Consider the following 13,372-nt stretch of genomic DNA (forward strand, 5'->3'; position numbering starts at 1 on the left):
GTCATATGCTGTTGAGCAACGACTCAATAAATCATGAAAATTTGGAACTGACGCCCTTTCCCATTTTATATCAATTAAGCATACATCCATAAAAGAACAAGCTCTAGTTAATTTCGGAGATACAAAGGATGATTTTAATATACATTGTATTATGCAATAACGGCAGAGCCCGCCAGCCCTACCCACAATACCGTTCTTGCATGTACTGCTGGCTTCCCTACACAGCGTACTCTTTTACAACACGTCTCTATCTCTACTATAGCGTAACAACACCACCATCTTTTTAAAACCATTTCCTTGGCCTCATATAACCCCGTAAATTGTGCAAATTGACAACATTCACTGACACTAAATTATAAATTCTAGAAAACATCACAACAATAAAATAAACTGAACTTTTCACAGAAAACTCAAAAATTTGAGAGGTAGACCAAAAATAAAAATACCTGTCCTACTCCTCAAATTCTTGGCAGGACTGTCCCCACGGGATTGATAGTATTTTGTTGCGTACATGACAATCTCACTATAATGCACTGTCACTAAAGATAAATTTCCTAAAGCTATTTAAACACTAAACAAACAGTTGAAAAATTGGTGAGAAACCACATCCTGTGCCTGATCATGTTTCTCATTGCGAGTGAGAGAGAGTGAATGATGACGAGAGAAATAAAGTTGAGGCCGTCTCCCCATTTGCCTGCCTGGCATCAAAAACCAAGCTGGGTGGTTTTATTCAAGTAGAAAATGGTTCAGAGAAAGAATGGCCTCCTCGTATAGTGAAAAAATAGTGAAGATACCTGGCAGAGGCCTCCCAATGCATTTCTACATTTACAGACATTGTATAGGCTATGTTGTAACATGAGAATGGTCGTAATGCTGGTGGTGGTAAATATCCGCAGAATGTAAAATGTTAAGGTTGGTGTTGGTGACCCTCTGGTGGATAGTATTGGCAAATTTGAATATTGCAGTTTGAGTGCAAGTGCAATTGAAATTTTTCTTGGTTATTTAACAAATAGTGACTTTAAAATAGTTATACAAAAAGTTTTTCGTCTTACATTATATCAAATTGGGGCATTTTTTGAACAAACAAAAAGATAAAATTTGACAGTACTGCGCAAATTTTACAATTGTGCAAACCTTTTATTTTCGAAACATTAAGCGCACGTTGCAAATATCAAACACTTGTTTTCTTTACTTAATTGTCAAACTACTCTCCATTCACACACAGTTGAACTTTTACAGAAATTGAGAATTCTGAGAAACTACGCAACTGCCAGTCTCAAAGTCCCTTATCATTATAATTTGAGGGAATTTGAGACTGACAGTGCCGTAATTTCTCTGAGATTTCAATTTCTGTAAAAGTTCAATTATGTGTGAATGGAGAGTAGACACAATTTTTTACCATTTTACCCACCAGAAGAGCATCAAGCCTATAGCTCCGACTTAACGAAACCTCATCCATGTGCCTCAATTCATGTCAATGTTGTGGGCCTCATATGGCCTCACGTTACTAACGGGTTGGATATGCAAGAACGCACGATGACTACTCTGTTATAAAGCGTTAAGTGTTGCTTTCAAAGAGTAACAAACTAATGCTCAGTTCAAACTGTAATACGATATAGGAAATCCCTAGTGGCTGGTTTTTCTTTGTATGTATACCCGACCATCAAGGAGGGAAAAACCCTCTTTGTGTAGTATATACGATCTTTTTGGCCGGGAGTAATCCAAAACTTTTTAGCCCATGTGCTCCACATATTTGCTGTATATGTGGGCGTTATACTAAAGTACGTAGTTATGCATACATACATGATTAGCATAAGTCGGTTATGAATGCAAAATTACTTTTTCCATTTATTGACCTACAGTCCCCAAACTTTCCGAGAATGTTCACGGTCACTAATAGGTCGCATAGGTTAAAGCATGTTTTCGCATATTGGTAATATTTTCGGGTTAAATTCTGCAATCTAATTTTATTTACTTAGTTATGATTGCAATACCTCACTAAGATTTCCCTTTTTTGGGCTTGTTTATTCGTTCATTTTATGACTTTTTGCCAAATTCTAAGATTTTGCATACCAAAATACCAGAAAATGACAAAAATTCATTTTTTAATGATTCATATGAGAAATTTACAGGAATTTATATTTACGTTCGTCTTGGGTGATATAATTCATAGCCAATGAATTAAATCATCCCAGAACTAGTTTTTTGACAAAAAAAATTGTCTCGCATAAGCCAAAAATTACAAGTCATTTTTGTGGTCATATTTTGGGGATTTTTACGGCCATTTTTCATTCATATTTTAAGGTTTCATTCATATCCGACGTCTGATGATTAGCTATTAGTTATTAATATACTATACGCTATACATGCCAACTACTAACGTAGCAAAAATGGGAAGTAGCAATTTACAGCGTATTTTAATCCAACGTACGAGGGGGGACGGAAATTAATCGGCCTCGCCATGATCCGGTAATAAATTTGAGGTACTTGCCCTACTACTTTTAAATGTAGTCCCCTGCGAGGTCAGCACACTTGGTCCGCTAAGCTTCAAATACTCTATCCCGATTATATAAATGGTTTTCGAAAAAAAAGTCAAAAACGCTGTTTTTACCTCATCAATCGTCGAAATCTCCTCCCCCTGAGGTTTTTTTGAAAATGTCGAAATATGCATTAGTCACCAGAGGCCAGGTGTGGACTGTAAGGGGGATAGCTGAAGCGTCCAGAAGCAGAAGTCCTTCTGAGTCCCAAAACCGGTGGCCAAAGTCATCATAGCAATTTCTGTCCCGGTTTACTCCTTTGTGTGTGGGTGCTACCACTGCTTGTTGTTTTGTCTACTTTCAAGGTCACAGCATTGAACCTAGGTTCATTACCCAGTGATTAAATGCAAAAAGAAGTACTCGTTTCCGTTTTGAAGGTCTAAATCTACGTATCAAACCTGAGCTCAATTTTAGCAATTTTTATTGTTTCGCTGTTTTTGTTCACATCTGACGATCTCCTCGACTCGGCCGTGACCGTGAATTTTTAAGTTATGAGATCTGAGATACATATGAGTGTATCTTTCAATCCAGCAAAAAAATTTGGGCAAAATGACCCTCCTTCTAGGCGAGGCCGATTAATTTCCGACCCCCCTTCGTAGTTTACGACGAAGGGGGGTCGGAGGTCGGTTATGACTCATGTCACACGAGTATGACCAGACGTCGGATATGAATGACCGATAAAACCTCAAAATATGAATGAAAAATGACCGTAAAAATCCCCAAAATATGACCATAAAATGACTTTATTTTTTAAATTTTTGGCCTAATTTTTTGATATATTTACCTGTAATGCTCAATTTTTATCAATTAAACAAGTTCTGGGGTGATTTAATTCATTCCCAATGAATTAAATCACCTTAGGCGAAAGTGAAAGTAAATTTCTGAAAGTTTCTCACAATGAATCATTGTGAGAAAACTGAATCTTTTGTCATTTTCTGTCGATTTGGTTGCCAAATCTTAGAATTTGGCCAAAACTGATAAAATGAACGAAAAAAGCCCGAAATATGATCGGGAATATAAATATGTCCCAAAACCCGAAAATATGACAAATATGAGAAAATATGCTTTGACCTACATGACCTACTAGTGACCATAAACATTCTCAGAAAGTTTGGTCATTGTAGGTCAGTCAATGGAAAAAATCATTTTTCATTCATATCCGACGTATGAGTATGACCATGTGCAACATATGTACATCTGAAGAGTAGACTCTTGTCCAAGAAGTACACAGCATTTTATTGCAACTTAATCAATAATGTTTTTTACAAAGTAATTGAAACAATAATATACATATTTATAATGTAATCACTATTAAACATGACTATTAAGGGTGTCAACTAGTGGCGAGATCAGTTTTCAGGCCACGCTTCTACCTTTATGGATCACTGCATCAGTGACCAATTTATTATCTGAGACAAACACAACTTTAGACCTAACAATGATCACCATCCACTTACAAATCGTGAAAATCGATCTCGTAAAAATATATTTAAGGGTCTGCACTAGCTAAAATGACATGAATAAAATATTTAATTTTTTTCATTTCTAGGCTAATTTGATCTGAATGTCCTACTCTCACTTATTGATGTATTGAATGAATTCAAAATATGAGAAGAAAATTGATTAAAAATTATGATTTCCCTGGATTATTGCTTGCACGAGATTGCTATGCAAGTAATTTCTACAAAACTGAGGACGATTACATATGTAATTCGATTGTGTTTTGTCGATCATAAGAGAATGATGATACCTAATAATTTACTTCAACTATTTAGCCTTAAGTCAACATTTTACAATGTTGTGTTTAGTTTAAGCAAATTTTCTCGCAACAATCCTTGAAGTCCCGGAACTTCTACATCCGCACTAACAAGTTTGGGCTGATTAACGTGTATACTCAAAAGTTTATTATTGGGATCAATCAACCCCAGAATGGGTTTCTGGGCTTCATTCGTTTTGTTTTTGAAAGAATTTCGTTGTTTGAGCCCAACCGATTCCATGAAATCTATATGTAGTTCAGATACAAAAATAATCCATATTAATAAAATGATATTATCATTTAAAATTATTAAGAAATGCTTCCAGAATCGTCAAATGCAACAGATAAGCTTACCGTCGTTCTCTGGTTTGACCCTAATTTGCTCCTTGGGTTTCCGTGTAGTTGCTTTCGAAGTTGTTGTGATTTTGGTGGTTGTAGTTGACTTGGCAGTTGTCGTCGCTGTAGGACGCAAGGTTGTAGTGGATTTCGGCAATTTCTTCCCAAGCGACCCATTCCTCATAAAAGCTTGGAAGAAAGCCGCATTAGCAACACCATTTTCCTTTGCAACATGCAGCATAGTATTATTGTTAACTAAAACATTTGGAATGTTTTTAGTTTCGTTGCCCGGCTGGTCCTTAATTCCCATCAAGTTATGAACTGGTAATGGCGTCGTACTTAATACATCTTCAACGAACGAATCAGTCAGATTGGTGCCCGGAACCGGATTTAACCACGACGTATTTCGCCGTGTTATAATCGTTGTATTTGTAGTAATTGATGTTGAATTTTCAAATTCCCAGCTACTAGAAGTATTCGTTGCAGCATTATTCCCCAAAACAAAGGCAGTATTATTAGACGTTATAGACTTGTTCTCTGTATGAATTGAAGGAAGTGAGGAAAGCACGTATTGAGCAATTGGAACGGGCCGCATTGTAGTAACATATAAATTAAATGAAATCATAGATTTCGTGTACCGCATATCTTGATATATAGATGATGCCTTGTCCACAACAGGAGAAATACTAGTGCTTTCAGGCAATTTCTGATTAGTAGAATTTAATTTAGTTCCATTACGGAACAAAGTTTCCAAATCATACCTGGACAATGTACTGTTATACTCAATTTCATACTCGTTCTGATTCATTTTATCACAGTTTGCAAATTTCAATTTTCTTTCCTGATTCGCTATCAAAATAGATTTATTATGGCCAAAAGCGTTGTCTGTCATATTTAAATTTCTCCGAGTGCCATTTTCTAGCGTATCAATATTTCCTTCAGCTTTATCTGCCGGATTTTTATTGCTATCACCATTCCCAGAAGTACCATTCCTTTCCTTGCCTGGATCGCTGGACCCATCTCCATTCCCGCCGGTGTTATTCAGCCCACTGCCGTTGTTACCGTCTGGTTGATTTGTTTGGTTTCCATTCCCGCTACCGTCAGTAGGAGAGGTGCCATTGTTCTGGGCGCTTGGATTGATTGCACCACTTCCAGTTCCTCCGTTATTTGGAGAAGTGTTATTGTTATCGCCGTTGGGTTGGTTTGTTGAATCCCCACTCTGTCCGCCACTCGGTGTTGTGTTGTTGTTGTTACCGTCTGGTTGGATGGTGGCACCAGTTTCACCACCACTTCCATCGGGAGACGTTCCGTTGCTGTTTCCGCCAGGTTGGTTGCCTCCAGCTCCTTGGTCGCCACCGTTCGGCGAGGTGTCATTGCTATTTCTCCCGGTCCCGCCGTTGTCGGAATCAGTACCATTCCCAGTTTTTGGTGGTCGCGTGGCATGTTTAGCCATTAGGAAATGTTCATCTTGTGGTGTTTGTGTGGTAGTTTCAACTTTGGAAGAATCGCTACTTGGCAAGGAACTCCCGTCAGCCGGTTTTTGTGCTTGCGATGGGTCACTGCCATTCCCAGCGGTCGTATTTGGAGTATTCTCATGTTCTCCTCCATTCAATGAAGTATCGTTCTTGGTTCCGTCGGGTTGATTTGTCTGACTTCCAGTGCCCCCGCCATCAGCAGACGTGTCATTCTTGTTCTTGCCTGGATCGCTGGACCCATCTCCATTCCCGCCGGTGTTACTCAGCCCACTGCCGTTGTTACCGTCTGGTTGATTTGTTTGGTTTCCATTCCCGCTACCGTCAGTAGGAGAGGTGCCATTGTTCTGGGCGCTTGGATCGATTGCACCACTTCCAGTTCCTCCGTTATTTGGAGAAGTCTTATTGTTATCGCCGTTAGGTTGGTTTGTTGAATCCCCACTCTGTCCGCCACTCGGTGTTGTGTTGTTGTTGTTACCGTCTGGTTGGATGTTGGCACCGGTTTCACCACAACTTCCATCGGGAGACGTTCCGTTGCTGCTTCCGCCAGGTTTTATGCCTCCAGCTTCTTGGTCGCCACCGTTCGGCGAGGTGTCATTGCTATTTCTCCCGGTCCCGCCGTTGTCGGAATCAGTACCATTCCCAGTTTTTGGTGGTCGCGTGGCATGTTTAGCCTTAAGAAAATGTTCATCCTCAGGTTCTTGTGTGGTAGTTTCAACTTTGGGGGAATCATTACTAGGCTGGGAACTACCGTCATCTGGTTGTGGCGCTAGCAATGGGTCACTGCTGCTTCCAGTTGGATTAGGTTGAGTGGAATTGGCACCATTATTTGTGACATGGTTTTCTTTCTGCGTGGGTGTTGTGCGTCTCACATAATCCTGTGGGGCCGTTGTGCTCGCTGGAAACGGAGGAAATGTTGGAAATGGAGGAAATGTTGACAAATGGGGAGTCTCTGCCTTATGTACAGTGGGTGGTATAAACATTGTTGGTACATGTTTTTTTGGTTGGTGCTTTTGGGGATTCCTTGACTTGCTATTGTTAGACATCAGCCTTCCTAAGTGTTGATTCTGATTAATTTCTTCTGGTTTTTCCGTAGTATGAAAATAATTATCAGGAACTACTTTTGTTGTTGTGGGATATGTGGACCTCACAAAATGATCGTCTGTACGTGTAGAGTGAGGTGTTGTTGCAGCGTTGAGTTGCCCCTTGATGTCAGGATCATTTCGAACCGGAATTAAGGTTATTGGGTTTCTGTTGGTTGTATGTGCGTTTTGCAGCTTAGAAGGTTTTGTACCTAGGTTTAACATCTCATCGTAAGCGCCATGTAGCATTATAGAATTATATTATATAATGCTATAAATATAAATATGTAGCTGACCCAGGACTACATCATGTGCTGCTCACAATCCTATTTTTCGATTCGCTAATCAAAATTCAATTAAAAATTTTCAGCAATTAATAAATCGGGTTATGAGCAGCACATGACGTGAAGTGGGGCCAGCTATGTAATTACCTATTGGATCACGAGATGTTTTATTAATTGGTGATATAGCAATTTTATTGTTGTCTTTCTCATGTTTGGAAGAATTATATGAAGGGATGAATGCAATTTTATCCCCGGATATCTTGTCCTTTTCTGAGCCAGATTGGTTTGGTCTTGACTTGGGTGTTATGTTCTGGGTTACTAAAGTCATAAGATAAGCTTTATACTTATTAATTTAGCGGCTCGGTTCACTTTTGTACGTTACCGTTATCATGTTTTAGAGTGTTATTTCCTGCTCTTGTGGACGGACCCTTGGATTTCTGATAATTTTTTGATGGAGATTCAGGCAGTATTTGTTTGTCTGGCGTCGCTCCCGAATTTTTGTCGTGAGTGGGATCATCACCTTTAGCAGTGGATTGCTGGGGTGATTTAATGGTATTCGGATGTTTGACTGATGGAACATTTTGATTAGGTATGGAATTTGATTTAGGATTTGTGGGGTATGAAACTTTTGGGGTGAATTTATTGGGTATGACTTGAGCCACGACTCTAACGTCTCCTTCTTCCACATCATTTACCTTCTTCACAGTCGTTGTTTTACTGTTGACGAGATTTTTGTTCTTGTCGTAAACGTCTTTCGTACCAACCATCGTCTCGGTAGTCTTGTTTTTCACCAGCGTCTTTGAAACCTGCACTGTTGTATTTGCCAAGCGATACTTTGGATCTTCTTTATAGTACGGACCCACATCACTAGCATCTGTGTTTTGTGAATACATTTATCAAAATTCTAGTTCAAAGAAATATTTAGTTTTTACCAATTGAGAGTAATAATTTAATATGGTTTAAACGTCAAGAAGCTAAGATTTACTTGCCAGGGACACAACTTGTAGCCTCTCACTTTGTGTCGAGTTAGTATAGTTTAGTAGAGGAGTTTTGGACACTTTTACGTTTTTTTTCGAATTCTTGGGATTCGAAGGTGCAACCCACTTGAAGTATTTCTTTGTATGAACTCTATGCTCTCTTTCGATATCGTCATCATTATCCATATCGTCGCCGAAATCTAAGGATCGAGAATTGCGTCGATTTGACCCTTCTGTAAATTCAATTTCTTCCTCCCCTTCAGAATCTCTTTCGTATCTAAGATTACCTGAGGAAATTGAGTTTTGCACTGGGTTGGGGGGTGGTGATTTGACAGGAGGGATCCTCCTTTGAACTTTCGGAGGTGCACATTTTGAGTTTGGATCAACTTTGTTGGGTGGGACACAATCCGTTAGAAATTCGTCGAAAATATAATTTTTTGGACATGAGACTTCTTTCATGTAAAACTTATTGTAATAACGGATTCGACACTCCATATATTTGCGGCAAGAAAGATGATGCGATCTTCTACGTCGATTGTAGAGTTTTGAACATATCCATGGCGTATTGGGCCCCTTTCGTTGTATTGAAGACGCTATATGCAAATTGAGTGGCAAATGTGTATTAATTCAATAAGTCGACCCAACAATTCATTATGTGGAGCATGATAAATGTTTAAGCACTAGTAATTGTTGTTCAATGGATTTGTTACTCACCCTCTTCTATGACTATTTCTAACAAGATCGCCATCTTTGTTAATGTAAATGCAAGAACAGAAAAACTAATATTCAATCTCATTTTGTACTCACTCACAATCACAATGGTTTACAATTTTGTAGGCAATAACTGCATAGTTATTTCTAAATGCTACAATGCTATGTGTTATGTCTTTGAAACTGAATCGTCACTGCTTCATTGTAACTTATCGAAATTTCATAGTTTATAAAATGACTTGTTAAATTTTATATAACCGTTGACCTATATGCTTAAAGATCCAACAATATTAAATCACTTGTGATATTATTTATTTTCTACCGTTTTCTATGATTTGTAAGTTTTTTAATTTATCAAAATTCCTTAAAATTTTGCTTACGGTTAGGCATTAAGAAATGTGACTATACCTAAAATATCATTCATAACTGAATATGGACGTGGATTCATTTTTACTACTGTAATGGCATTGCATTGTTCATTATTATTTTACCACAACCGACGTATTTTAATTAGTCGGATGAACAAAATAATAAGTCATTTTGGATGTTGTGCTGGAGTAAGTTACATATATATGTACATTGTACGTATCTAGATTAAACTTTAAGCACAGGAAATTATTTTATTTGTTCAATTTCAAAATTAAGATATTCTGCATAAATAGTTTTACGTATTCTTCCCAAGCTCGTCATCTATGTTCTTCAGAGAATCCGGATCTGGAAAATGTTTTAAATTAATTAAATACCTTATGAGGGTTTCTTCAAAGCCAATATGTACCTTCGACAGAGGAGCTGACGTCTGTGACCACATTGACATCATCCGATCCAGCTTCTGCCTGTGTCCGACCTCCTTTTCCAGCTATAGCGGTGGCCACTGCGACCTTTTCTTTATCTTGAGATTGATTTCTGGCTCCTTGTATTTTCGCCGATGCCTTAGCAAAACCTCCTTGATTTGACTGTGCTGTGGCGATGGCTGACCCTCCAATTTTATTCTGTGCCCTCGCAATTGCATTTCCAGTTTTAGATTTAGCATTTGCTGTGGAATCTGCTGCTATTTTCTGGCTGGCCTTGGTATCAAGTGTGGATGAAGGCTTCACCATTGATTGTGAACTACCCTTGTACATCGCAGATCTCCCAAACGTGCTTTCTAATCCAGTTATTGAATTTTTATGCTCCCCCATGTCGCCTTTAATTGTTCGAGACGCTGATAATGTATTTGACTCGATCTGCTTGGTGCTGACTCGGTCCGCTGGAATGGTCGCACTTCCATGCACAAATGGAAGACTGTTGTCTGACCCCTTATGGAAAGTAGGAACGATTTTTTCCTGTTCCTTTCTGGGATTAGCAACATCTGAACCGCTGGTTGACATTTGTACTTCAGCTATGTCTGTAGTACCTGTTTCTGTGGTCTGCAGATTTATAGGCACAGAAGTATTACTTTTAGATGGTGCGGGATACACTTTTTGGGCATTGGGTAGATTTTGCTCTGTACCGGATAAATCGGACTCATCTGAAATTTAATATATTATAAGGTTTGGAAGGACATGATTGGAATGTCCTTATCCCTAGCAGTTCTGAAGATATAAAACATTTTGGTAATGGTGACAACACCGGGTCCTGGTACAAATAAATGATTTACTTGCCAAAGACACATTGTTTTTGTCAGCATGGGTTGCGTTCTTTGTCTTTCTCCAGTTTTTCTTAGTTTCAGGATCAACCAGCGGTTCAATTGGTCTCCAGACGAATGCACTCTTCGTTGGTGGGGAGATGACCATCTCTCGTTTTCTAACGTTGTGTCTTCTCTGGAGTGGAATTGCATAATCTTTACATCCAGGTCGATTTGGTGATTCGATTTGGTCCTCACAATCTTTAAGATAATACATTTACAATAAATTAACAAAAATTAGATCAAGTTAGTTAGGACACAGTCAACGAAGACAACTGCGCATTAGTACAAAATTTATAGTTGATAATAATATTTTATTGTACTTAGTCCTTCTGCACAAATGGTCTTTAGTGAGTTTGTCAGGCTTCCGACCATGAATGTACAAACCACTAAACGAATTATCATTGTAATTGAGCGTTGCTATTTTTCCCTCAGCAGCATGTTATGCAAATCTTCTCATGCAGGTCATGCGTACTGCTTGATAGTTTTCAAAGATGCTTTATAAAACTAAACTAAACTGGTTGAATGGATAAGGAGATTTCCGATAGGTATTTATTTTATACATTCCTCTCAATATCATAAAGTAGTGCATATTATGTTACTCCATTGTGATAGAGACAAAGGAATAAGTTGGTTAAAACTTGTATAATCATTAATTGCCCCGATGGCATTGCATTGTGTATTAGCTAATTACACACCCATTTACAACTGTATTCCGCCTAGGACGTCAGTTATTTTTGGTACCAATTGACGAGCGTTGTAAACAAAAAGTAACGTTTTTATTCAACATTTTCAGCCAGACGGAAATTTTACCCCACGGAATTTTGAAGTAAACTCAATTACTATTCATGTATCCGTTACATGATTAACTAAGTTTTAATGTATACGACGATTTGTATTAATGTGGTCCGGATAATAAATACGCCATGTAATTATGTACTCACAAACAACATTTAACTATGTCTCACAGGCTGTGAGTTATACATAGCTTTACTTTCCTTACCGTAGAAAAGGAGGTCCTATGACATATATATCTGTAATACACAAATACTTAAACGTTGATTCGTCCAATAATGCAAAGTCTGGTTCAGACCTCACAGTCCCCAATAAAAGCTAGAATTTCACTTATTCTTATTATGTTATGAATGATAAATTCAATTCAAATACTCGTATAAATTGACCGGTCCTCTTGGAGAAAACTTACTGATTATGTATGCAAATATTTATTAGATATATACTACGTACCACTCGTTTAAAAGAAGTCGCTCTCCGCCCCCATTCAGATCGAGCTATTTTTTATCATTAAATGTTTCCTGATATTAGTCCAAAAGTGGATTATATGTAGTAAATTGAACTGTACAGCATGATGCACAATATTATGGAGAAAGCACCTAAAGTGGTGTTTATGCTTCACGTCATCGTCACGTCCTCCTTCAAATCCGATTTTTTGATTGGCTGAACCAAATTATCACTACGACAATTAAAAATTTTAACCAATCAAAAAATCGGATTTGGAGGAGGACGTAACGATGACGTGAAGCATAAATGCACCTTAAGTCACGTCGTCACGTCACTTAACACAGGTTCCCATTTACCTTCAGATGCGAAAACCATGTGCACCACGCCCCATTTAAACCGCAGCAACCTTATTTACTTTTTAATTGGAGGATATCAGTGCTATATCTGACTCGTCTCACTTAACTTTTACATGCGTGTTATAAAATTTTGTATCAGCAGACCATACTGTATCGTATCCATAGGTCCTAAGTATTTAAATCTACATTATTCAGAATCGTCAACGATTAAAGCTATTTGCGTGTGATATTTAGCCGTAAAAGAAGATACAAATCAATAGCAATTAGTAACACAATTAACGAGAAGTAAAGCTGTGCAACATGTGTGCCACCGTTTCATAAAATATGTAGCTAGCATTCATTCATGTAATGTCAGGTAGTCATGCAATCTATTTAATTCTGGGCTTTCGTATAAACTAAAGTTTGATGGAATAATATTTATTAGTGTACATACAATTATAGTGCTTAGAGAAATTAAATTAACAGATGATTAAATTAGGCAGTGCATATTCTGGGAGAATTGGAATATTTAATTTCAGATAAATGCAACGAATCCTGAATTTATGTTTAATCCTCTAACCCAGACCGATAATTGGGTAGTTGTTGTCTCGTACGTATGTAACAAATCAGCATGATAATTATTTTAGATTAAAACTATTTTATAATGAATACGTACAGGAACGATGTTTAGCGTACTATCGCCCAATGTTAATTAAAACGGGAAGTGAGACTTCAAAATTGGGTTGCATAAAGTACATAACACCTTTCGCCATTAATAATCCTCCATCTTATCTACTAGATCAGATTATTAAAAGCACATAACCTCATGTAAATGCATTCCATGTCTTTGTGTGGTCTCTCACCTAAAAAAGTATGCAAAATCTCAATCTCCACTCACGGTCTAGCTCCACCAAAAGCTAGAGTTGACATCTGACAAAAAAGTTAATTTATGGAGATCTATTTTTATCATCTGTTCTTGA

The 13,372-nt window shown here is 37.9% G+C and overlaps 3 protein-coding genes across 11 annotated transcripts; all 3 read right to left on the reverse strand.

Annotated features, from left to right (window-relative positions):
• Window positions 1-3,871: 3,871 nt before the first annotated feature.
• On the reverse strand, window positions 3,872-5,116 carry LOC118435079. The gene is made up of 2 exons (XM_035850227.1): window positions 4,648-5,116; window positions 3,872-4,539 (listed from the first exon to the last, which is right to left on the reverse strand). Exons 1-2 carry the CDS (start codon window positions 4,937-4,939, stop codon window positions 4,328-4,330), a joined length of 504 nt encoding a protein of 167 aa, XP_035706120.1. The 5' UTR covers window positions 4,940-5,116; the 3' UTR covers window positions 3,872-4,327.
• A 28-nt stretch (window positions 5,117-5,144) lies between these two features.
• LOC118434778 (GATA zinc finger domain-containing protein 14-like) lies at window positions 5,145-9,192 on the reverse strand. The gene is made up of 6 exons (XM_035848988.1): window positions 9,159-9,192; window positions 8,453-9,037; window positions 7,850-8,341; window positions 7,615-7,785; window positions 5,268-7,395; window positions 5,145-5,166 (listed from the first exon to the last, which is right to left on the reverse strand). Exons 1-6 carry the CDS (start codon window positions 9,190-9,192, stop codon window positions 5,145-5,147), a joined length of 3,432 nt encoding a protein of 1,143 aa, XP_035704881.1.
• Window positions 9,193-9,749: 557 nt separating this feature from the next.
• LOC118435141 lies at window positions 9,750-12,235 on the reverse strand. 9 transcript variants are annotated; one of them, XM_035850583.1, is made up of 6 exons: window positions 12,064-12,235; window positions 11,822-11,852; window positions 10,792-11,019; window positions 10,645-10,662; window positions 9,931-10,561; window positions 9,750-9,869 (listed from the first exon to the last, which is right to left on the reverse strand). In XM_035850583.1, exons 3-6 carry the CDS (start codon window positions 10,969-10,971, stop codon window positions 9,820-9,822), a joined length of 879 nt encoding a protein of 292 aa, XP_035706476.1. In that variant the 5' UTR covers window positions 10,972-11,019; window positions 11,822-11,852; window positions 12,064-12,235; the 3' UTR covers window positions 9,750-9,819. The 9 variants fall into 9 exon arrangements, with proteins under 9 accessions (XP_035706476.1, XP_035706478.1, XP_035706474.1 ...); XM_035850585.1 differs by lacking the exon at window positions 11,822-11,852; XM_035850581.1 differs by having other exon boundaries at window positions 9,931-10,662; window positions 12,064-12,233.
• Window positions 12,236-13,372: the final 1,137 nt, after the last annotated feature.

The sequence above is a fragment of the Folsomia candida genome, unplaced genomic scaffold (assembly GCF_002217175.1).
Source record: "Folsomia candida strain VU population unplaced genomic scaffold, ASM221717v1 Fcan01_Sc003, whole genome shotgun sequence".
Lineage (NCBI taxonomy): Eukaryota > Metazoa > Arthropoda > Collembola > Entomobryomorpha > Isotomidae > Folsomia > Folsomia candida.